Source organism: Salmo salar, chromosome 09, assembly GCF_965601325.2.
Source record: "Salmo salar chromosome 09, fSalSal1, whole genome shotgun sequence".
NCBI classification, from domain to species: Eukaryota; Metazoa; Chordata; class Actinopteri; order Salmoniformes; family Salmonidae; genus Salmo; species Salmo salar.
The window spans coordinates 14,869,434-14,894,133 of record NC_138299.1 but is presented as its reverse complement, the minus strand read 5'-3'; the positions used below and the strand labels follow the sequence as shown (position 1 = coordinate 14,894,133).

General features: G+C 43.3%; 1 protein-coding gene across 2 annotated transcripts in view; it reads right to left on the bottom strand.

Moving 5' to 3' along the window:
- Positions 1–24,700, bottom strand: part of ltk (leukocyte receptor tyrosine kinase) — a 72,250-nt gene that overhangs the window by 31,834 nt on the left and 15,716 nt on the right. For both annotated transcript variants that reach the window (XM_014210289.3, XM_014210290.3), the window contains exons 2-7: positions 11,566–11,655; positions 8,979–9,128; positions 8,490–8,718; positions 6,337–6,476; positions 6,090–6,230; positions 1,229–1,378 (exon numbers count right to left, since the gene is read on the bottom strand). In XM_014210289.3, coding sequence (XP_014065764.2) covers positions 1,229–1,378; positions 6,090–6,230; positions 6,337–6,476; positions 8,490–8,718; positions 8,979–9,128; positions 11,566–11,655 — 900 coding nt within the window. The remainder of the gene's footprint in view (positions 1–1,228; positions 1,379–6,089; positions 6,231–6,336; positions 6,477–8,489; positions 8,719–8,978; positions 9,129–11,565; positions 11,656–24,700) is intronic.

Here is a 24,700-nt window from a genome sequence, read left to right as displayed (position 1 = left end):
GTTCGTGTGAGTACCTGGGCTGTGTGTTTTGGCTTTCGTGGCATTGTGGATTGCACAGATGATTACGGGTCTTGTCCCGTGTGTTAATCACTGTGTGCTTGTGTTATTTACTCTTTTGTTTGGGTTTCAAACCTGTGTTTTGTATAGTGTTTGTTTGGTCTTCGTCCCTGTGCCTTTACACGGAACGCTGTAATTTCAGTATAATAAAAAAAACTATTACGCATTCCTTGGGTCTGTCTCCAGAATCCTTTATACCAACGTGACAACGAGGTCTGGAGCCTGCTGGGTTTCTATTCTTCCTAATAATTAATTGCACCCACCTGGTGTGCCAGGTCTAATCTTTCCCTGAACAGAGGGGAAAAGCAGTGGAACTGGCTCAGAGGTCCAGAGTTGAGTTTCAAGTTCATAAGAAATTCCTCTGACTAAGCCAGTGTTTGCCGAACTCGGTTCTGGGATACCCCAAGGGGTGCACGTTTTGGTTTTTGCCCTAACACTAGACAGCTGGTTTAAATAATCAAAGTTTAATGATGAGTCGGTTATTTGAATCATCTGTAGTGCTACGGGCAAAAAACAAAATGTGCCCCCCTTGGGTTCCCCAGGATAAGCCATTAGATTCCCAATGTTTTGAAAACTTGAATCTGAATAGAAATTCCATTGGAGTCCAAAAAAACAACATGGATTTCCAGTCTCTGTGTAATATGAGAAACATGGAAAGAAACCTGAAGGATCATCTTTTCCTATACAGTCTTCTCATATTTCCCCTCTCTTAGCTCAAGGACCTGATGGACAAGACTCAGCAGCACTTGAAAACCAATTCTCAGAGGACACATCTAACCCTAGAGCTGTAGGATACCATCATACCTCCATTTACAACTCCTGGTCAATTGCCTATTGGGTGCAAAAGGTGCTTATACTGATGCCTATACAAGGTGCTTATACTGTATTTCACATATGACAAAAGGGTTGCAAGATTGAACAGTGAACTGAATTTTCAGTACACTGTGTGTCCACCAGTGTTTAGTGACTGAGTAAAAAACAATACCCAATTTACAGGATGAGGACCAGTCTAGAGTAAAATTGGTACTTTATACAGCACAATGCAATAACCAACCTCTATTTATGTCTAGCCTGATAACGGCGCCATGTATACCCCCTTCAAATAAAGTGTTAGCCAGCAATTTTAGGACTGGTACCCTTTGAGTGACCTGGTGTGTTTTGCACCATTTACCTTGGGTGTTTTGCAGAGCTGTCCCCAGCATGTCTTTACTGTGTTCTAGTTCCTCCCCACTGACCCTCCTCCAAGAGGACAGCTCACTGGACGTTGACCAGCCACAGGACCCAGGCTCAAAGGAACAGTGGGCTCCATAAGGCAGAGTGTCTGCATGGGGACACAGTTGACCAAAACATACTCGCTTCACTGACTCATTCAGTACCCTATACACTTATAAATACAGATACAGCTTATACAAATGAAAGCTTCTAGAAAATGATAAAATAGGACATAGTGACTAGGTCCACAGACTCCCCTTTTCAAAGACCGCCTTGTACACCAATTTGAGCACTCCCAGCGCATTATCTTTTCTTCTCAGAATGTAGTGGCTCTTGAGTATGCAAAAGGAAGGCTATTCTACTGTGCTGAACCCACAGCGTCTCTCCAGGGTCACACTATTCAATAGGTCTTATTAGGTCTAAGCAGGGTAGTGTAAACAGAATTGCCCAACATTCATACAATATAAATACTAGTAGCAGAGCTATGCTTTTGAAACAGCTGAAATGTACGGCCATTTTCAGGATATTTGAAACTGGTTTTAATTGAGTTTTCACCTGAAATTGCAGTAACAGCTTACAGTTACATGATATCTGATATTGTCAACGAAGCTTTAAGAAAGGAAACCTCAACAGCATTTTTCCCCTCTTGGCTGCTCTGAGCCACCATCCAGGAAAGAAGCGTGCAGCAAGAAGCTAACCAACTCACCAGGGAATTATCAAAGTTTTCAGTCGCAATTTTGCGTTTACCTCATGTAATGACTTCCATGATATTGATAAAAATGAAGCCTGCCTACTGGGCACATCACGTCATTTTAACATGGATAATTGGGTAATATTTGGTTGAGAAGTTGATCAATAAGATTACAACCTACAGTATATTGTTCACCTTTATTTAACTAGGCAAGTCAGTTAAGAACAAATTCTTATTTACAATGACGGCCTACCCCGGCCAAAACCGGACGACTCTGGGCCAATTGTGCGCCGCCCGATGCTTGGATATTCATCCACTTAAAGACAGACAAAAGTTAGTTGAATTTCCAATGTGTTATCATATGCTTCAACCATCTAAAAGCACAACCAAATTCCAATTGAAAAACAATGTCTGGTTTTTGGTTTAGTTGGCATCCAAATGTCTAACTGCGCTTTTTAAAGGGCCATTTAAAGGGATACTTTGAGATTTTGACATTGAATCCCTTTATCTACTTCCCCTGAGTCAGAGGAACTCATGGATACCATTTTTATGTCTCTGCATCCTATGAAGGAAGTTGGAAGGAGTTTTGTGAGTTAATGCTATCTAGCGTATTAACGCAATGACTGGAAGTCTATGGTATCTACTAGCATGCTAATAGCTACCATGCACTTTCAGTCATTGCGCTAACGATAGTTAGCAATTGCGCTAGTTAGTGACTTCCTTCAAACTGCACGCAGAGACATAAAAATGGTATCCACCAGTTCATCTGACTCGGGGGAAGTAGGTAAAGGGCTTAATTGCCAAAATCCTGAAGTATCCCTTTAAAAGCACACTAAAGTTCATGGGAATACAATGTCAGATATTTTGTTTATTTATACATGCTGCGCTTCGTCTAATAACAGATGCAAATGACCTGGATTGCAGTCGAGATTACATTAAAAGTACATGGTGCAAGTGATCAATGCCGTTCGAGATTCTGCACAGAATTTAACAGCAATTGTGAAGATCTCTACTGACCTGCGATGACCTATCTTGAACATCCACGCTTTATATACAGTAATAACACAAGAAGAAATGTATAGTTAGAGTAACCTCAAAATATGGCCATAGATGTGTTACTCATTTCAAAGTTGAATGTTACATTAGTTTGTTAGATAACATTAACTTTAGGCTATTTAATATATTACAAAATGAATATTGAATTGTGTTTGGTTGAGAACACAACCAAATAACAACTTTTAAATGAGATATATCTACTGCTTGGTTAGTTCCATCTGAGCCACTGGCTTAATCCCATTCTTTAATTGGTATTTTTGGTTGAGTTGGAAATGTGAATTCAACATATAATTTGTTAACTTGTTGACAAGTTAATAGGCTATTTAATTTATTTCAAAAGTGATACTGAATTGTGTTTGGTTGTCAAGAATTCTTTCCACCTCATAGCTTGTTTTTTGTTCTGCCATGCACTGTCAACTGTGAGACCTTACATAGACAGGTGTGTGCCTTTCCAAATCATGTCCAATCAATTGAATTTACCGAAGGTGGACTCCAATCAATTTGCAGATTGGATGATCAATGGAAACAATATGCACCTGAGCTCAATTTCGAGTCTCATAGCAAAGGGTCTGAATACTTATGTAAATAAGGTATTTCTGTTTTTATCTTTAATACATTTGCAAAAATGTCTAAAATCCTGTTTTTGCTTTGTTATTATGGGGTATTGTGTGTAGATTTCTGAGGATTTGTATTTATTTAATCCATTTTAGAATAAGGCAGTAACGTTAAAAACTTTGGAAAATGTCAAGGGATCTGAATACTTTCCGAAGCCACTGTATGTGATAAAGTATGGTCACATTTAATATGCTCTGTTAAACCTTCCCTTTGGAATGACTTTGATAGCAGCCTAGTAGTTTTGAAGTGGAGATCTTTCAACAATCATTCTCACGATATCACATTGGTAACAGTCAGTGACAAATAGCTAAGCAGGGCTTGGTTAAAACCCTGGATGAGAGACCAAAAGGTAGCTGTAGATATATCAATTCTCCAGTAGGAGGTGCTGCCCTGCCTGTTGTTTTTTTTCTGTTAGTGGATATAACGTTGAACAAATTAAACAAATTAAACATATTTTATGCACGGTTTTTTCTATGTTTACATTTGGTTACCATGATGACATAATCCTGTGGTTGAAATTTCACCCTCAAAACAGTTTACGTTGATAACTTTTTTCAAATCCAATGTATTTCCCACGTAGATTCAACGTCACAAACGTTGACAAATGACGTTGAAACAATAGTGATTCAACCAGTTTGTGCCCAGTGTGCGGTTTGTTCTATGGTAACTTTAATACGCTGAAACTGTAGTTTTATATTCGTATGAGAGGGGTAAACATTCATGTTTGATATGCTAACGTTACTAGCTAGCATTGATAGCTAGCTGTTTTATTGTCTTGCAAACTACATTTAGCTAATGCGTGTACGAACAAAAAAATGAACCCACAATTCACGTGCTTGTGAATTGTTGCATTATTCAAGAGTGTACTATGGTTTAGCTGCATTATTCAAGAATGTAGCTTGCTAATATGTTTTAGAGGAAAAGTTGCTTGCATAGTTGAATAGCTTGCAAGCTTACTGGCTAGTCAGTACCAGTGGCTACTGTGATACTAATATTTACGGTAAATTTTGAGCTGCAGAACGAGAACGTCACATTGCCAGCCACAACGAAAAGTCAGGCAAGGCTGTAACGTACATTGAAAAGTTTATGTACATCAATGGAGGCTTTTGAGGGGAGGACGGCTCATAGTAATGGCTGGAATGGAGTCAATTAAATAATATAAACCACATGTTTGATACCATTCCATATACTACATTCCAGGCATTATTATGAGCAGTCCTCCCCTCAGCAGCCTCCACTGATGTACATATTATGTCAACTGAAATCTTGTCACGCTGCATCTCCTCAAATGTTTGTCAATGAGAATAGCCTCTTAATTACCTACTGGAGGTACAAGTTGTATTGTCCATGTCTGAACCATTCTTTGCATTGAATGTGTTTTGAGTGAGTGTTAAGAGGGCTTTTATGACTAATGGTGTTGATGTGAGCATTGATGCAAGGGCTGCAAGCGTTGATTGCTACCTTCATGTTGTCACTAACTAATCAATTCCCTTTGTATACTTTCACAAAGCTGCCGTTTAAACGAGCATTTACATTCAAATACCAGCATTAATAATGGTATTTCAGTTCCAAGTGGTGTCTTGGAGAAACAGTACATTAATTAAACCCATAGAGAATGGTCCAAAGAAAAATATTAGCCTTAGTGGAAGGACTCTTTTGGCACATTTCTGTCTCTTAATGCAACGCCCATCTAGTGGTTGTTACACTTAGAGAGAAGGAACTGGCTGAGACACACAGTAGAGAGAAGGAGAGCACTTACTGTTGGCTAATCCACTGCCTGCAGTGAAAGGATTAACAATTCATCATGGCCTTAAACTTTAATACAGTTAATGCAGGTGGCATGCACCCTGCCAGTGGTACCACACTCTGTCTTTGTGGCTTGTCACATCACTCTCGTCACTTCTAATTGCATTAATTTAATCCAATGAGAATACCCAACGCAAAAAAAGATGTGATTTAAGATGCTGAAACTCTTTTTCCTTTAGGCTTAGCTGTTTCAAACATAATCTGATCACTACCTTATAAGATTTACTTTGAAAAAAAAACATTGTTTTGGTGAGGTTTAAAAAGAAAATCAAAGCTGGCAATGAATTATGGTGAAGCCCTATTTGAAATTTCAGAACGTTACACAACTTATTCAGATTTCTCAAAGTACGAAGTTCGGATCAAAGGTATACACATATTCGACAACATCTTTCTTGGAAAGATCAGATGCAAGTTACACATACCTAGGGCCCAGAATTTGTCCTAGCCACATGATGACCATGAAAAATCTGGACCCTGAATTCAACGTCAGTAATGTCATTGTGACGTTGTTGCACTGTTGGAGCTGCTCTTAGGGATACAGCGAGATTCTGGCAATCAAGACATTTTTCTACTTTTCATCTGACTCTGGGTAAGGAGAAAAACTGCTTAATTGCCAGAATCTCACAGTATCCCTTTAAGGCCTTAGACTCACCACAGATAAATCCCTCATCCTCCCCTAGGGGGCAGTCACTGTGGAAGTCACATACTCTCGTCTTGTCAATGCAGCCTCCTAGGTCACAGTGGAAAGAAGTGATCTCGTCACAGTCTGTGCCCAGCTGTAATTCATGGTGACCTGGAACAAGAAAGAGTTCACATTTAGTTTCCAGATTAGTTTCCGGAAAAATATCATAGCATTTTTATGTTTCTATTAACGTTCGGAGATGTAATTCAGAATTTACCCATGTCACAGTCTATGAGCTCCAGGGAGTCGAGGGCCAGAGTGCCCCTATCCTTCCCCAGGCAAGTGGAGTAGAGCAGGGTCACCTGGAAGGGCTCATCCACCTCTCCAATCACCGTCTCCAGCACCTCCCACTGGGCCCTGTTCCAAGCAAAGAGAGGGTTAACTGTGCATGTGTGTGTGGGTTGGCTCTCCTACACTTGTGGGGACATAAAATCCCCAAAAAGTCCCCACAAGGATAGTAAAACAAGGAACATTCTCCCTTGTGGGGACATTTCCCACGTCTTCATGAGGACAAAGGCTATTTTAAGCAGTACCCAAGCAACCATTATACTACACTTTATATTCTACTTAAAGATTATATTATGACATTTTAGATTTAGGTTTATACATTTCCCTCTCAACTGAAGTCAGCATAACATAATATATTATGTCCACCATCTCAACATCTGCTCATTTAACTATTTTTAAGTGCAATCTACAGTGCCACTTTTTGGGATGTCAATATGAATGTTATGTCTTTGTTTGTCATTTTGTCTAATCATTGCATGTTCTGTATGTTTTTACATCAAGGACCACTTTAGAAACAAGTGTTTTAATGAATAATGTGCTATCCTCTGGGGACACATTGTACATATTTTTGTATATCTTTTGCCCAAATAAAATTCAATTCAAACTGTCTAGATTCCAGTCTTTCTTGACAACATATGTTCATATTTCATATTTCTGTTCATATTGGCTCTATGCTGTCTCTGCTCCTGCAGTACCATACAACAACCATCCCTCCACGTGAGGTTCCCTGAGCTCAATGACAGCACAGGAGCTAGGAGAGGTTCCCTGAGCCCCCCCCCTCTCCCCCAATGGCTGGTAGAGCATGGTGTTTGCAACGCCAGCATGGTGTGTGCAACGCCAGGGTTGTGGGTTCGATTCCCACGGGGGGCCAGTACAATAAAAAAAAAAATTAAATGCATGAAATGTATGCATTCACTACTGTAAGTCCCTCTGGATAAGAGCGTCTGCTAAATGACTAAAATGTAAATGAGACCCCCAAACCCATTTTTGGGAGGGAGCTAAATGGAATGTTTACATCGCCTTTCAAATCCAAGTTTAAATTCTAATTACATTTTTTTTTTTTACGATAGGTGCGCCTTTATTCAAGAATATTACATGAGATGCTCTTAAAAGCCCACTACTATTACTACCTCAGCTAATAGGTACAAATGTGTCTGCACATTACGGTGGGTGAGTGCTGAACATCATACAGTACTGTACATTCTGTGAAAAAAACAACTTGTCAAGCTGAAAGCTTTCATTCATTTATTCATTAATTCCATCTGTTTCTTCTATATGTCCACCCCTGTTTATACAGTATGCCTTGCTTCCAGTGGAGATTAAGGTGACCTGTCATCCCCAGTACTCACCATCTTACAGTCTGTGAGTTAAAACCTTTTTCATAATGGACAAGCACTCCATTACTCTCCAAATAAAGAGGCCAGGGTATAACCTTGTTGCCCATCCCTCCACGCTACTGTCCAGGCCAATTAGGTCCAAATTCATTTTCAGGGTCTGCATTTGGAAACAAAATGCTTTTATCTGGTCCCAGAATGCCTGTGCCCAATATTAGATCAATATTAAGGACATTTGCCCAACAATAGTTACACAAAGATGATCTCTCTCCATGTCAAGGGATGTAGTGGTATTTCCATGCCATACTTAAAGCTTATTGTATGGGACTTTATCCCTCTAGGCATCCCAAGAACCTTCACTTCAGTGCATTATAGCAGAATGATCCATGTATTTCTTAAAACAACCACTTCAATCCATCAACAGACTGAGTACCGTATAGTTACTAGCAGTGTTTCAATGCAATGCTGGCCCCTTTCTTTTACTACTGTATTAGGTGGATGTGTATAGAGTTCACCGCCAGATTTCATCACTAAGAACGTACTCAAGATACATTGTAGAGTACCGTAAGTACCGTAAGTAAGTTACATATGGATGCAGTGTAGAGCTAGTACCGCAAATGCTACTACTGTAGGCATACAAAATAGAAATTGTTGAGAAGTTGTGTGGAATGTTCAAGTGAACAAGCATACAATTGAAACATAAGAGGCTAAACATGAGCATAAAATCTAGTCATAAGGCCTTGCTGACCTGGTGCCATCTTGGGCTCTGCCACTGAGAGCTGTTGTGCTGATGACAGATGCTGAGTCGACTGGTTTCACTAAGACTGAGAGGTTTCCAGCGGTGGGCCCTGACTCAAAGCGGGCCAGCTGCAGATGGCACAGTGGACCACTACTGTAGACCACTGGACTAGTGATGTGGTATTCACACTTTCTAGATGCCCTGGAGGCAGCGGAGGCACTCAAAAGCAGGAAGTGACCTAGAAAGGGAGGGAACCAGACAATAATTTCCCAGAAGTAAAAAAAAACAACAACTGTTGATTATAGAGCAAAACAACATTTTAAAAATGTGCCCCTTCTCTCTTGCCTGTTTTCCCAGCACTCAACACCATCTATCTAATGCCTCCATTACGTCTCTCTGAATATAGCATACTACACCATGCTCTCAGTGAGATAAAAGGAGTACCACATTAAAAGTGTGAGTGAAAAACACAATTTGTGACTGTGCTTCCTCCCTTACCATCAGAGCTCCCCTCCGAATGGTCGCTGACCGGTCTCATGGCCTGTGTGCTGGATCTGTGTTGCTGTGGTGACGTGACCCTCCAATCATATCTGATGCTGTGATTGGAGAAGATCCAGGAGCAAGGCGATTCAAAATCACAGGAGGTAACTGCAGGAGTGAGGATAAAGAGTTCCATTAGGTCTGAGACTGACTCTACGGACCTGCCACACATTCTTGCTCAACACTGGCCACTGTAACTGTATGATACCATTTACATTGTACTGTATTCATTGATGTCAACATGGAATTCAAGAGGAAAACTACATCTGAAATAGATTTGTAATCAAATGAGTTGACAGTATTTATACAAATGAATGAAATGGAGACACAACCCACGGAAATAATTATCCTTATCTGATGCCAATTTAGGCCAACATGGCATCCTGCTTCAGAAGTATGACAAGATTTTTATTTATTTTACTAGGCAAGTCAGTTAAGAACAAATTGCCCTATGGGACTCCCAATCACAGCCAGTTGTGACACAGCCCAGGATCAAACCAGGGATTGATCCAGGGTCTGTAGTGACACCTCTAGCACTGAGATGCAGTGCCTTAGACCACTGAGCCACAGCTCCTTCACTGTGTACTCCACTCCACCAATAAATAGTTCCTTACATGAGAAGAAGAAACTCAAAATGCCCATGGGTGAAATTAGCAGAAATTAACCAAATCTCAGGGCAATTATCATTTGAAACCATTATGGTTACAGTAAATTAGCTTCAGTATAGACTTCATCTTCAAGGACAGCATAGAATTGGAGCGATAATCTCATGATTGCTGACACGTCCTTGGTACAGTTACCACAGTTTGTGGGCATTACTGTTTCTACTGTAATTCTGAACACATTCAGACAAGCAATGCAGAGTGAGCCACATAATTGGTAGCCTCACAGGGGTCAGCGACATTTTCTACTCATACCAAAGGAGCTCTCTGACATGCATTATCTGAGAGCACATTTACCAGACTCCGATAATGGCAATACGCAGACAGCTCTGCCTACCTCCAAGAACAGCACATACAGCATATTCAGTAGAAAATGTCTATTTAGTTTGCCATTGAAAACTTTTTATAAAGCATCTCTGAGCCTTAACAAAAGGCCATCATTAAATATCAAATCCAAATAAAATTGTATTTGTCACATGCCTTGTAAACAATAGGTGTAGACTAACAGTGGAATGCTTATTTACAGGCCCTTCCCAACAATGCAGAGATAAAACAAGATGAGGAATAAATACACAATAAGTAACGATAACCTGGCTATATACACGGGGTACCAGTACCGAGTGGATGTGGAGGGGTACGAGGTAATTGTGGTAGATATGTACATATAAGTGACTAGGCAACAGGATAGATAATATGATAGATAACAGCAGCAGCAGCATATGTGATGAGTCAACAGAGTTATTGCAAAAAGGGTCAATGCAGATAGTCTGGGTAGCTATTGGTTAACTATTTAACTAACTCTTTAGTGTCTGGAGTCTGCTACACTCACACAATCATGCACAAATTACTCATGTCAGTACATATTCAGTACAGTTTCTTCTCAGCAACCAGAATTGACTAAAATGACCATAGAAACCCTGCTTAGTGTTTGGAGCTGTTATTGTCCGTTTCAGACTAATTCCATTTGCGCTTGAAATTACCTAAAGTGTAGTGCTGGAGATATCTAGCCTTTCTCCAATAAGACACCAACAAGACAATTCAAAAGCATTTTATAGTTCAAACTAAGAATGCTGCTTCGTGACTGATGAAGCTAGTCATTTGTGAACGATCAGACATTGAAACAGCAGAAGACCAGGGAATGTCAGTCTGGAAGAGGAAAATATACATTTTTAGAGGCTCCATAACTGGCATGGGGAATCTAACCAAGTGAATGTGTGAGGGTCCTGAATGAGTGAAACCATTAATAAGAAAGCCATTCCTCTCTTCTGGGACGCGGAAATATCCTAATGGAAGTGGTTAGGTGGAAAATGTAATTTTTTTTATTTTTTATTGCAATGCAGATTGATGGGTTACTATAAATACAAGCATGCTTTTGTCATGAATAAACAAGGCAGACGAGGCTTTTTGTGTTAAACTCCATTTCAAGAGGGTCTTCATTTAATGAACAAACAAGACTGAGAACGCAATGCTTTTGACTTCAGACTGTGTCACGTTTTATAGTTAAAGATGTTGCAAATCAAAATGAACACATTACCAATGTTGTAAAAGCTGTGACAAACACTGCATTAGATTAGTGCTTTCAATGGTTTAATTCACTCTCTGCAGACCACACAGACTACTGACTACCTAAGAGAAACGGCAGCCCTATAAGGCAAAACAATGAACAACCACAGACACCTGAGCCTTAATGTCCCAGACACACATGACCATTAATGACACTTAATAAGTTGGGTTCCATACACACTTTGAATATTTCACTAACGATATGGGAGAGTATTCTATGTGACTGTGTCAATAGCGTCAATAAGTCAATAATGAATTCTTCTCCTGGTCTGCTAATGACAAACAGCTTGCTGTGGCTGTGTCTAAGTGAATAGTCTTACTTTGGCTCTCGTCCTCAGGCCTCAAGTGATGGGGGAACATGAAGTTCTCCTCCAGGGACTTGTCCAGTAAAGCATGGCTGGAGCTGCTTACTGAGAGAGAGAAAGAGAGAGAGAGGAACAAGTGGTTAGATGATTGCTGTTATTGACTGTGCGTCCCGACACCAGAGGATAGGTGGCTTACTCAAGTGTTCTCTGATGAGGCCTTTACATATAAATTGCACTCTGACATGTTGAATATAAATGTAGCAGATGAATGTGGCCAAATGCTTGATGTTTTTGTTGTCCTACAGTTTCAATAATGAATCTGAAGCCCACAAAAGATAATTGCTTGTCATATAACCTTGGGAAGGATCAATTTGAGTTCACAACGAGTTGTTGTCGCTGACGCATATGAACAAGATGTTTGTAAAAGGTGAGTTTGTACTGTAATAACATGAGGTTCATAACATTTATAAGGCATTATTAACAGCTTATAAATCCAAAACTCAAGAGGTACAGTATAGTATTACGACTTGAGCACAATTACCTAACATTACTTTAGAATACATTTGTTTACATGGGCTGAAGTTAACAATCTGTTAACAACATGGCTTGAGTTCTACACAATAACCAAAAAGTGTTATTAAAAACTCCTTTGCCCTGTTTGAAATTGGCACACACTGCTTTGGATAGTAGTATCAAAGTAGATCAACTATCAGTACAATTAGATTAAGCTCTGTTTTGAAATAAGTCATTTTTATGGAACCCATTTTTTTAATAGCCCAATTTAGCTCTCATGAAAAACGGGGACAATAAGTTCAATACAAGGTAACCATTACAGAACAGCTCAGAACCTTCTCTCTGGATTGCCATACAGTATATTGAGTCCTCGCATTGTAATATACATTATTATCACCACTTTTGATTAAACACAACCCCTGTCTTCGGGCCTGTTTTAATCTTGGCAATAAAACCTCCACTTGTTTATAGAGGATGGAACATTAAGATATGCATCTTAATCGTATTAGTTAGGAATGCCTCCTCCCTGAATCTGTCTGTCCTTAGATTTCAATAACATCAGCTGAACTTAATTATCAAGTAATCCCTTTGGCTACGGCTTGTCCACACTTACTCAGTTAAATGAGGGTGGAGGGGATCAGGCTTGAATTTATACATCCTGGTCAGTGAGATTTACATGAAAATAAAACACTTGGAAAAACAAATTCTGGAAACCATATTTAAATGCCTTTTAATCTTCTACCACAGGAAGCATACAAGGCAATCCGGGATCTCAAGGCAGCTAGGTTTTCAGAATGTGTTAAAAAGAAAATATATATAAATAAACTATTCACAGAAGAGCCATAAACAAGATCAGGCAGCAGAGAATATTGCAAGTGTGAGAGCTCTGTTTTACCAAGGTACATACTGTAGGCCTACATTACAGTAGTTCCACAGAGTGAGAGGCAGCAGAATAAGAATACCAGCAAGAATATCTATGCAAACAACATTAGAGTTGCCTCATACACAGCCCACAGAAAACACTCCTCTCCCAAACACTCTATTTTATATGCATCATGTTATTTCTGAACAGGGTGCAACATCAGCACCGTTACAGTAAACCCTTAGAGGCTTAGGAATTCTAACACAAAGACCTGAATAAAGCCCTACTCAAGTTTCCTGATCCCTCTGACTCAAGGCTCCAGACTACCGACACATCTCTGACTCGCCAAACAGGAACTCAGCCGAAGTGATTGAAACAATTCAAATGTGTATAAACAGATTAATTATAGACAACAAGCCCAATTCAAAACAACGATTGACGAATTTGAACTACAAAGTCACACAAAAATAAACTGGACATGACAGTTTTAGCTCAGTGGAGTAGAGGGCCGGAAACAGGACACAACACCAACAATCAGAGCCCTGGGGGTTGATGGACAAATCATGTGACACACCCCACGGTCCAATTAGGATCAACACACACTAACAGGAATAGGGGTTTTCACTGGGGGTCAGCATAACTCAACCTCACAAGACTGGACAAAAGAGACAATAAAAATAAGTCAATACTAGTATCGTGTCATTCTAAAGATTGACGCCTGTATGAAAAGCTCACATGACAATAGACAGTCTGTATGTTGCCAGATGCTGAAGAAAAACATACGAGACATGGCCATGCTTGTGAAATTGAATTATAAAAAAGCAACTCACTAGATGAAGTAGGCTGTAACTATATTGGGTAAGATGCCATTTTTAATATTGTATAAAAACAGATGTTTCACTGCAAACACTAACATATTTTCTCAGCTTAGATGCCATTAGATGCCTTATTTGCCGTTTGTCACACCAGCCTTCGCTATGGCTCCCCCTCCTGTCCAGCTCAGGCGTTAGGCGTCGACGGCCTTCTAGCTGCTGCCGAACCTACTGCTGGCAAACGCCCTTCACTCATCAACCCCGGACTTGTCTCGTCATCATTACACACACCTGGTTCCAATCCCCACTCTATCACTGTATATATACTCCCTCTGCCATTTGTCTTTGTCGGTCATTGTAAATGTTACTTGTTTTCCTTAGAGGAATCTCTCCTACTATTTCCTCTACTATTTCCTGAGTACTTTATATTTTGAACTTTGTGTTCGCCCTGGGCCTTTTTGTATATGAACATACATTTTGAGCACAACAACATTTGGGTTTCGTCACACTTTGATCTATGGTGCTTAATAAATAAATTCAGTAGTTCTAAACCTGCGACTGCCTCCTGCCTACTCCTATCTACACCAGTGACAGAATAACCGACCCAAGAAAACAGGAAGCAGCAGGACATCCCGACCTCTCGGCTGTAGGAGCAAAGCTCCACCACCACGACTGGTGCCTGGAGCGCCTCGGGACTGCCATGGACGAGGTGCTTCGGGCCATACGCCAACTGCAGGCTACACCACCACCTTCCCAGCTCCCCGCGGTCGTTCCAGCCACCCCACCACCATCTACATTACCTAGTCCGATAGGCAACGTCCACCTGCCCCTCCCGGAGGGGTTTGACGGCACCCCAGCTCATTGTAGGGGGTTTCTCCTGCAGTGTGACCTCCACCTGGCCCGTCATGCCGGGACGGCCTCCGAGAGGGACAAGGTGGCCTTGGTGATCTCGGTGCTGACAGGCCGGGCTCTGGAGTGGGCGCACGTTGTCTGGGAGAGTGACGGACCAGAAGTGCAGTCCTATGAGCGCTTCCGTGCCGTCTTCGACCACCCTACAGAGGGCCGAGAGGGAGGTGAGAGGGAGGTCTCCTCCGTATACGCCAGGGGTACAAGACAGCGTCGGAGTATGTTCTGGATTTCCGGACAGTGGCAGCGTCCACTGGCTGGAACGACCAGGCCCTGTTGACGGTTTTCCGCAGCGGGCTACAGTCGGACATCCAGACCGAGCTGGCCTGTCGCGATGAGGACCTCACGCTGGACCAGCTCATCGCCATGACCATCCGCCTGGATAATCTCCTGCAGTGCCCTTCGCCGCCCATCCCGGGGGTTTGGGTCTCTCCCAGGAACCTCCAGCGAGATTGAGCCCATGGAGGTGGGCACGACGCACCTTCCCCCTGAGGAACGCCAACAGCAATGTCAACAGTGTCTCTGCTCCTACTGCGGGGAGTCGGACCACCCCTGGAACACCTGTCCCAGAAGGAGAACCAGGTGATTAAGCGACAGGCCGAGGAGCACTCCTGCACCTTCCCAGGTAGGCGTGGACGTGCCTTGCTCCTCTCTGTCCACCCAGCCCGTCCTTCTCCCAGTCACCTTCCCTGACTATCCTGGGCCCCCACTGAGTCCTGCCCTAGTGGACTCAGGTGCTGCAGGAAATGTCCTACACCGGTGAGTGGCCTTATCATTACGCATTCCTCTAGTCCCTTTTCAACTCCTATCCCAGTACTTGCCCTAGACAACTGTCCCCTAGGAACAGGACTGGTGCGCCAGACCATGATTCCCATTTCCCACACAGTTACTCACAACCACCTTAAACTCTCCTGCACACCCTGCAGTTTTAGGTTTCAGGGGAGGTGTCTCTGTGTCAATCTGTGCCACCTCCGTGGAAACCACCAATGTCCCTATCCCGATGGAGTACTGGGACCTACAGGTGGCCTTTTCGAAGACTCATGCCACGTGCCTGCCCCCACATTGCCCATTGGACTGCACTATCAACCTACTGTCTGGTTCTAACCTCCCGCGGGGGCACATCTATCCTCTCTTGCATGCAAAGACCGAAGCCATGGAGGCCTATGTCCAGGAGGCACTGGCCCAAGGATTCATTCGTCCGTCCACCTCTCTGGCCGCCTGCAACTTCTTTTGTGTGAAGAAGGAGGGAGGTCTCCGCCCCTGTATCGATTACCGGACACTGAGTAAAGCAACTGTTATATTCAGTTATCCCCTGCCTCTCATACCCACTGTGATCGAACAGATGCACGGTGCTAAGTACTTTACTAGATTGGATTGACCCAGTGCCTACAACCTGGTGCACATCAGAGAGGGGATGAATGGAAGACCGCCTTCAGCACCAGCACTGGGCACTATGAATACAGGGTAATGCCCTACAGCCTGACAAATGCACCCTCACCCATTCAGCACTGCGACAGGAGCCCTCACCTGCCCACTGTCCCGAGGGGCGTATCTACATGCCGTCTGATGTGCGGGACTGTCTCCTCGCATGGGCACACACAGCACTTTCGGGGCACCTGGGTATAGCCCATACTATCGACTGTCTCTCTGCCAAGTACTGGTGCCCCACCTTGGCCTGGGACGTCTGGGTTTAAGTCTCTTCCTGCTCGACCTGCGCACAGAGCAATACACCTAGACACCTCCCCTATGCAAACTCCACCCGCTGCCGGTTCCACAACGACCCTGGTCCCATCTCTCCGTGGACTTTGTCACAGACCTTCCTCCCTCAGAGGGGCACACCACCATCCTGGTTGTTGTGGACCGGTTTTCCAAAACCTGTCTGGTCTCCCTACGGCCCTGCAGACCGCGGAGACTCTCTTCTCTCACGTCTCCAGCACTACGGGATGCCGGAGGACATCATGTCTGACCGTGGTCCTCAGTTCACCTCCCGTGTCTGGAAGGCTTTCGTGGAACGACTGGGGCTCATGGTCAGCCTCACCTAAGGATACCGTCCCCAATCAAATGGGCAGGGGGAAAGGGTATATCAGGAACTGGGTAGGTACCTTCGTAGTTACTGTCAGGACCGGCCAGGGGAGTGGGCTGCGTTTCTGCCTTGGGCAGAATACGCACAAAACTCCCTCCGTCACTCCTCCACTAACCTCACACCCTTTGTGTTCTAGGCTATCAGATCAAGGTTCCTGCGGTGGAAGATTGGTTCTGTCACACCAGCCTTTGCTTTGGCTCCCCCTCCTGTCCAGCTCAGGCGATCAGCAATAATCGACAGCACCATGGTGAACAAAGGGCACATATACGCAAATACAATCGGTGGGAAGAGAGGCCAGGTGTGCGCAATGAAAGTTCCAGAGGGATCCGTGACAATTGAGATTGCCTGCAATGACAACAAGCTCAGTCCAATGATGCTGTCACACACTGCCACAGACCATGACTGACCCTCCTCCGGACCGCTTCAAAGTACAGGCCTCGGTGTAACGCTCATTCCTTGGGCGAGAAACGCGAATCCGACCATCACCCCTGGTTAGACAAAACCGCAACCCGTCAGTGAAGAGCACTTTTTGCCAGTCCTGTCTGGTCCAGAGATGGTGGGTTTGTGCCCATAGGCAACGTTGTTGCCGGTGATGTCTGGTGAGGACCTGCCTTACAACAGGCCCTCAAGCCCTCAGTCCAGCCAATTGCGGACAGTCTGAGCACTGATGGAGGGATTGTGTGTTCCTGGTGTAACTCGGGCAGTTGTTGTTGCCATCCTGTACCTGTCCCGCAGGTGTGATGTTCAGATGTACCGATCCTGTGCAGGTGTTGTCACACATGGTCTGCCACTGCGATGGCGATCAGCTGCCCGTTCTGTCTCCCTGTAGCGCTGTCTTAGGCGTCTCACAGTACGGATATTGCAATTTATTGCCCTGGCCACATCTGCAGTCCTCATGCCTCGTTGCAGCATGCCTAAGGCACGTTCACGCAGATGAGCAGGGACCCTGGGCATCTTTCTTTTTGTGTTTTTCAGAGTCAGTAGAAAGGCCTCTTTAGTGTCCTAAGTTTTCATAACTGTGACCTTAATTGCCTACCGTCTGTTAGCTGTTAGTGTCTTAACGACCGTTCCACATGTTCATGAATTGTTTATGGTTCATTGAACAAGCATGGGAAACAGTGTTTAAACCCTTTACAATGAAGATGTGTGAAGTTATTTGGATTTTTACGAATTATCTTTGAAATACAGGGTCCTGAAAAAGTGACGTTTCTTTTTTTGCTGAATTTATATACAAATACAATCAGTTGGAATAGGGGCCAGGTGTGCACAATGAAAGTTCCAGAGGGATTCGTGACAGGTTCGCCCTGTGACTTTTTGTTTTTGAAGATATATTTTGAGCACAACAGCGTTTGGGTTTTGTCCCGCTTTGATCTATGGTGCTTAAAAATAAATTCAGTAAACCTGCGACAGCCTCCTGCCTACTCCTCTCTATACCAGTAACACCATTTGCCATTTGGCTTCAAAATAAAGCAATTGTTGGTTCAATTTAACAATTGGCATGTTTTATTGAAAACACTAAAATGCATAAATTGATGTTTACTTTGGGGACGTTGGCTTCTTCGCTAGCTACTGACTATCAAATGAAGCAAAGATGTTTCCAGAGTAAGGGATTGTTTGACTGTTTAACGTCACATGTGCGGTTCAAAGCTGAGATGACGCCCTTAGATTGGGTCTAAAAATGTAACAAAAGAAAAAGATATTCAATCATCAACCACAGGATATCTGGTCATCTTCAGAAACACAAGGAATGGATGACCTGGGTTCATAACCTCCCTGCCGTGCTCCACATTTAGTTCAACTTCAAAGGTAGCGCCTGGTGTACCCTGCACGCACTACAAAAACCCCACACTTGGTAAAAAATTTGAAATGTTTACTCTTGATAACAGCCTTTTGTGTACGTTTGAGCGATTTGAATTGTTTGCATGTGTTCCATTTCACCTCACACCTTTCATCCTCTGAGATCTGCGAAACAGAACAAACACCTGCAGTAAAACATTTAAATTGTCACACAAAATGGACTTGAAAGATATTTAGTTCAGGGAACACTGTAGCTTACAGTACATTCTCACACTGTGGCGTTTTGCTCATTATATTTTCAGTCTTTTTTTCTTTCCAAGGGTTCCAGTACATAGTGGATTATGATAAGGTAATACATCAGTACTGAGCTATTTCAGATATTTCCAAATTGTATTCTGACCAAAAGGGTGCCCAAAACATATAATACTTGATATAATCTGTAGGAAAATGAACTCATTCACAGAAAAGGTCTTTAGAAGGGAGCAATTTATTTGCAATGTTGTTTTAATGAAATCCATATCCAAATCCTAAGGCATGGTTTGTTGTAGAGGGACATCAACTAGAATCAGTGGTCTGCATCATTCCCAACGGACACCAGTTTACATCCTGTTTAAGTCATGCACTGTCTATTCATGCAGAAACGCCTAAACATATCAGATGTCTCACACATGTTGGTGTTAAAAGCTCTGCAGGATGTACAGGAGCTGGTGCTGTACCCACTGAGAGGGGATGTCCAGAGGGATAGACTAATAATACATCTTTGGCAGTGCATGGGCAATTTACTGAAAGGCATAAACCATGGCGCTATTCTTCCAATGGACCATTGAATGCCTGTCACAGTGATACAACTCACTCATCATCACCATCTTTCCTAAGTCACCAGAAAAGCAACATACAAAGCTATGAAGTTATTTACTGACTTGAAATAGTGGGAACTGGAAACTAAAAACAGCACAACAAAAAAAACTATCAAGACAGTCAATTTACTATCAAGGCAACAAAAAAAAGCTCTGGTAGAGAAAGAGCCGAATATCATATCACAATGTTCTGAGCATCAGCCTTGCCTTTTTCTAATCTAGTTTACGAAAGTTCAATCAGGAAGGCTGGCCTGAATGCTCATTTAACTTCATCCAGTAGGCTTAACATAATTCACTTTGTTTCCTTTTCTACGGGTATATTGGGAATGAATACAAATGTATCATCATCAACATAGCGTCTTGCTTCTTCTCCTCTTTCCTATTAGCCATGTGTGGAATGTTTTTCACCTATTTACCTCATAGCCTTTAAGCACGGCACAATAATGCACATTCATCACGCTTGCTGTTTAACCTACGGGCTCACTCTTGCAATTAGCACCTTCCTCTCTCTCAACCAATGGGCTTAAATCTTGGGATGTATTTAAATGTCAACCTACGCTCGTTCTCTCACTTTCTCACTTTTCGACAACCATCCACCTCCTCACCATCACCAGCTATAATAACCTTAAGGTCTGTCATCAGCGGGGGAAAGGAGTTCCAATGATGGAAACCAGCAGACCCGCATAGGGCTACCTGCTATCACATCATCTGGCTCCGAGGATCTTCCCTTGGAGACAAGACCATTCCCCAAACCATTTATTCAAATGTCATAATATATTCCGTCATTGTTGTTCATTCAGTTAAGCCTGTACTCGATTGAATTAGCTGAAGGTCCAAGTAGTAGTCTTCATTTAGCCAATAACTACTGCTTTGATGAACGTAACAAGACCTGCCAAATGGAATCTTCATTATTCACAAATGAATGTTTCTGTAGTGATGTGGCTGTCACGACTTCCGCTGAAGTCGGTCCCTCTCCTTGTTCGGGCGGCGTTCGGCGGCCGACGTCACCGGCCTTCTAGCCATCGCCAATCCACTTTTAATTTTCCATTTGTTTTGTCTTTGTTTTACACACCTGATTTCAATTTCCAATTACATGTTCATTATTTAACCCTCTGTTTTCCCCATGGTTTTTGTGCATGTTTGTTTTATGTATTTCGGTCCTTTTGTGTGGGTGTCACGTCCTGACCAGTATAGGGGTTATTTTGTTATTGTAGTTTGGTCATCAAATGACTTAAATGTCAGGACGTGGCAGGGGGTATTTGTTTTATATGGTTCGGGTTGTATGTGTATGTAGATGGGTGTTTGGTTTATGTATTCCGGGGTTTTTTGTATTGTTCTATGTTAGTATAGTTCTATGTTCTGTCTAGTCTATTGTAGTTCTATGTTTAGTTTATTGGGGTTGGACCTTCAATTGGAAGCAGCTGGTAATCGTTGCTTCTGATTGAAGGTCCTATAATTAGGAGTTTGTTTTCATGGGGGTTTTGTGGGAGGTTGTTCTTGTTTTGCTGTACGTTGCCGTCAAGACTGTTTTTTCATCGTTCATCGTTTTGTTGTTTTTGTTTGTTAATAAGTGTTTACATTAAAAGTTCATTATGAGCACTCCTCACAACGAACGTTACAGTGGGCTTGGTATTTACTACATGGAATGTATATTATTGAGTAAAGTTACTTTTATTACTCATCTCTGCTGTCCTGCGCCTGACTCCTCTGCACCAGCTACACCCAGACCATTACAGAAACACGCACCACGAAATGGAGATAGCAGGAGCAGAAAAAACCCATTTCGATGTCGCTCGGTGTGCGCCTAGTGCAAGGCCCCTAGGCACTTGCCCAGAGGGAAGTTACAGCCCTTACCCGTTCCACAACGGCCGTGGTCGCACCTATCGGTGGATTTCCTCACGGATCTTCCTCCCTCACAGGGGAACACCACGATCCTGGTCGTTGTGGATCGGTTCTCTAAGTCCTGCCGTCTCCTTCCTTTGCCCGGTCTCCCTATGGGGTGCCTGAGGATATAGTGTCTGATCGAGGTCCCCAGTTCACGTCAAGGGTCTGGAGGGCGTTCATGGAGCATCCGGGGGTCTTGGGCAGGCTTTCACCCCGAGAGTAACGGGCAGGTGGAGAGGGTAAACCAGGATGTGGGTAGGTTTCTGCGGTCTTATTGCCAGGACCGGCTGGGGGAGTGGGCGGCACCTTGGCATCAGAGCCAGATCGAGGCTCCTGCGGTGGACGAATGGTTTAAGCGCTCGGAGGAGACCTGGGACGCCGCTCATGTGCACCTGCAACAGGCCGTGAGGCGTCAGAAGGCGAGCGCCGATCACCACCGCAGCAAGGCCCTGGTGTTCGCACCGGGGGATCGGGTCTGGCTCTTGACCCGAAACCTGCCCCGAAACCTGCCCTGCCGAAAGCTGGAAAGTCCTGAGGAGACTGAACGAGGTTTGCTACAGGTTACAGCTTCCCCCAGATTACCGTATTAACCCCTCGTTCCATGTGTCTCTCCTCGGGCCGGTGGTGGCTGGTCCACTCCAGGAGTCTGAGGTGCAGGAGGTTCCTCCGCCCCCTCTGGACATCGAGGGGGCTCCGGCGTATGCTGTTCGAGCCATACTTGGCTCGAGGCGTCGGGCGAGGGACCTTCAGTACCTCGTGGAGTGGGAGGGGTACGGTCCGGAGGAGAGATGCTGGGTGCCGGTGGAGGACGTTTTGGACCCTTCGTTGCTGTGGGATTTCCACCGTCTCCATCCGGATCGCCCTGCGCCTCGTCCTCCGGGTCGTCCCCGAGGTCGGTGTCGACGCGCGGCTCCTGTCACGACTTCCGCTGAAGTCGGTCCCTCTCCTTGTTCGGGCGGCGTTCGGTGGTCGACATCGCCGGCCTTCTAGCCATCGCCAATCCACTTTTCATTTTCCATTTGTTTTGTCTTTGTTTTAAACACCTGATTTCAATTCCCAATTACATGTTCATTATTTAACCCTCTGTTTTCCCCATGGTTTTTGTGCGTGTTTATTTTATGTATTTCGGTCCTTTTGTGTGGGTTTGGTATTTACTACATGGAATGTATATTATTGAATAAAGTTACTTTTATTACGCCTTTTATTGCGCCTGACTCCTCTGCACCAGCTACACCCAGACCGTTACAGAGTTTGGTGCTGATCCAACACACTTCCTTCAAACACGTTGAACCACAAGGGTATACTTTATCACCATTTAAAGAAAACAGGGATGAGAGGGGATGAGGGATGAGACTCACATGAGCTTAAAATAGGAAGTAACTCCTGGACATTGGGCTCCCTTGTAAAAATAGATTAACGATTTGATTCCAAGTGTAATCCTTTTCTATTCTAAAATGTTATGATACTGTATATTGTGTATCCATCCATACTTAGGGACTCGTACAATACAGCTTCAGCATCAATATAATATCTACAGTATGATCTGACTCAGAGCCATTAGTGTCCTCCTAAGTGAAGCAGTTATGTTTGACCTTGAATTGAAACCAGCTCCAGAGGCTAAGGAGTATCTTGGAAGAAGAGGGGACAGACAGTGGAGTCACTGATAAACAGAGCAGCACATGTGTTGAAAGCACATCTGTTCAACACATCTGTTCTCTTCATTAGAAGTGCTTGACATTCATTAGGTTCCAGGACAGTGAAACCGCACAGCGCTCTTCACCAAGCCTGTCAACAGGAATGTTTTCCTCATTAACTGAAGGTTTCCGCATTCCTGTCATATTATATAGAGCTGAGATAAAGCAGTTCTGTTCCTTACCCTGTATAGAGTTAATCATGATCAAATATAACAAGGGATTATGTCCTGCAGTCAACTTCCTTCAAACACTATATTATACATTAGTGGAATGAAAACAGGTTAACATGGCTCTTCCTGACTGGTATCCATTCAGGTAGGAATATTGCCCTTTTCATTTATTCCACTATAGCAGGGAGACTGACAAAGTCCAGCAACTTAACTGGTCAGCCTATTTTAATTAGGTCTACTCTGTTAGTCTGTGACTGGTACTAGATTTACTGTGGTTACAGACTTAAGTAACTCTGGAGTCAACCAAAAACTTATTTGCTGAAACTCATTGTTCTAAGAGATGAGGAAGATGTCAATCTGACAAATTCAAGCCCTATTAACAGGAAGTTAGAGCAGGTTTTTAGACATAGAGAACCAAACCTATGATAACAGAACATTGAATTCCAAAACATTGGTCATGACCCACCACAGGAAATTGTGTTTCAGGTTTTATTTTCTTGCTCATTCCAGACATATCGTATGGGGCTGTCCACCAGAACTCTGACGCACGCCACTGACACATCGAGGAGAGCAGTGCTGCAGAAAATCAAATACACCGGAGACTGGGCTCTTGTGATTACAGATATCCTCAAGAGCACAAACTCAACAGCCCAGAGGTCAAACTCAGCAGAATATGCTCTCTGTTAATCAGCCAGCCAAAATACCACGACAGTGAAAATTGGCAATTTCCAAAGGCGTTTGTTCAGGAGGAACCCTAGATTTGGACAGACCACAGACAGGATGGAAATATCCAGGCCTCCAGCTGTAATAAGTTCCTCTTTGTTTTTCAAACTAAACACAACTGGGAACAGGGTCTGTGCTGCAACTTGTCTCGTCCTTTTCTACCCAGAGAGACTATTGACCACTAGGAAAAACATGGCTACCGCACCGCAAGACCACGACAAAATACAGGGTCTGTTGTTGGAGCAAAATGCTGGTCTTTTCCCTGCCCACTTCTAAGGACCTATTCATATGCAATGAATCAGGCTTTTGGCATTTCCCAAAAATTACACCATAATTCAATTTATAATTTAATTGGTTGCAGCTAGGCTTGAATTAGATTCAGGGGTTCCTCAGACCTCAGACCCCTGTCCTTCCATTTACACTAAAAGCCCACATCATCCAGACATTCTGCCCCCCACACATCCTCTCTATCCCCCATCCATCCACTCACCTCATCACAACCTCGCTTTCCCATTAATACATTGAAAAGTGAGGTTTTATATAATCTTCAGTTCTTTCCCGTCAGTGGAAATTGGCCATTTTTAGAGGACTTTGTTCGGCAGGGACAGGAAGGAAATATGAGCCATCACAACCACCACAACCTCACTTTCCCATTAACACATTAAAATCTATTGATAAAAACACATCTGGACAAATTCAGGCATAAGTTTGGATGTGGGGACGAGTCGGAAATGTCTCACCGCAACGCCACTGACATATTCGCTTGTTACCATATTCGCTTGTTAGCTAAACATGAGCACAATTCCCGCTTGTATTTACAGCCCCTTTTACCCAAAATCGTGACTTGAT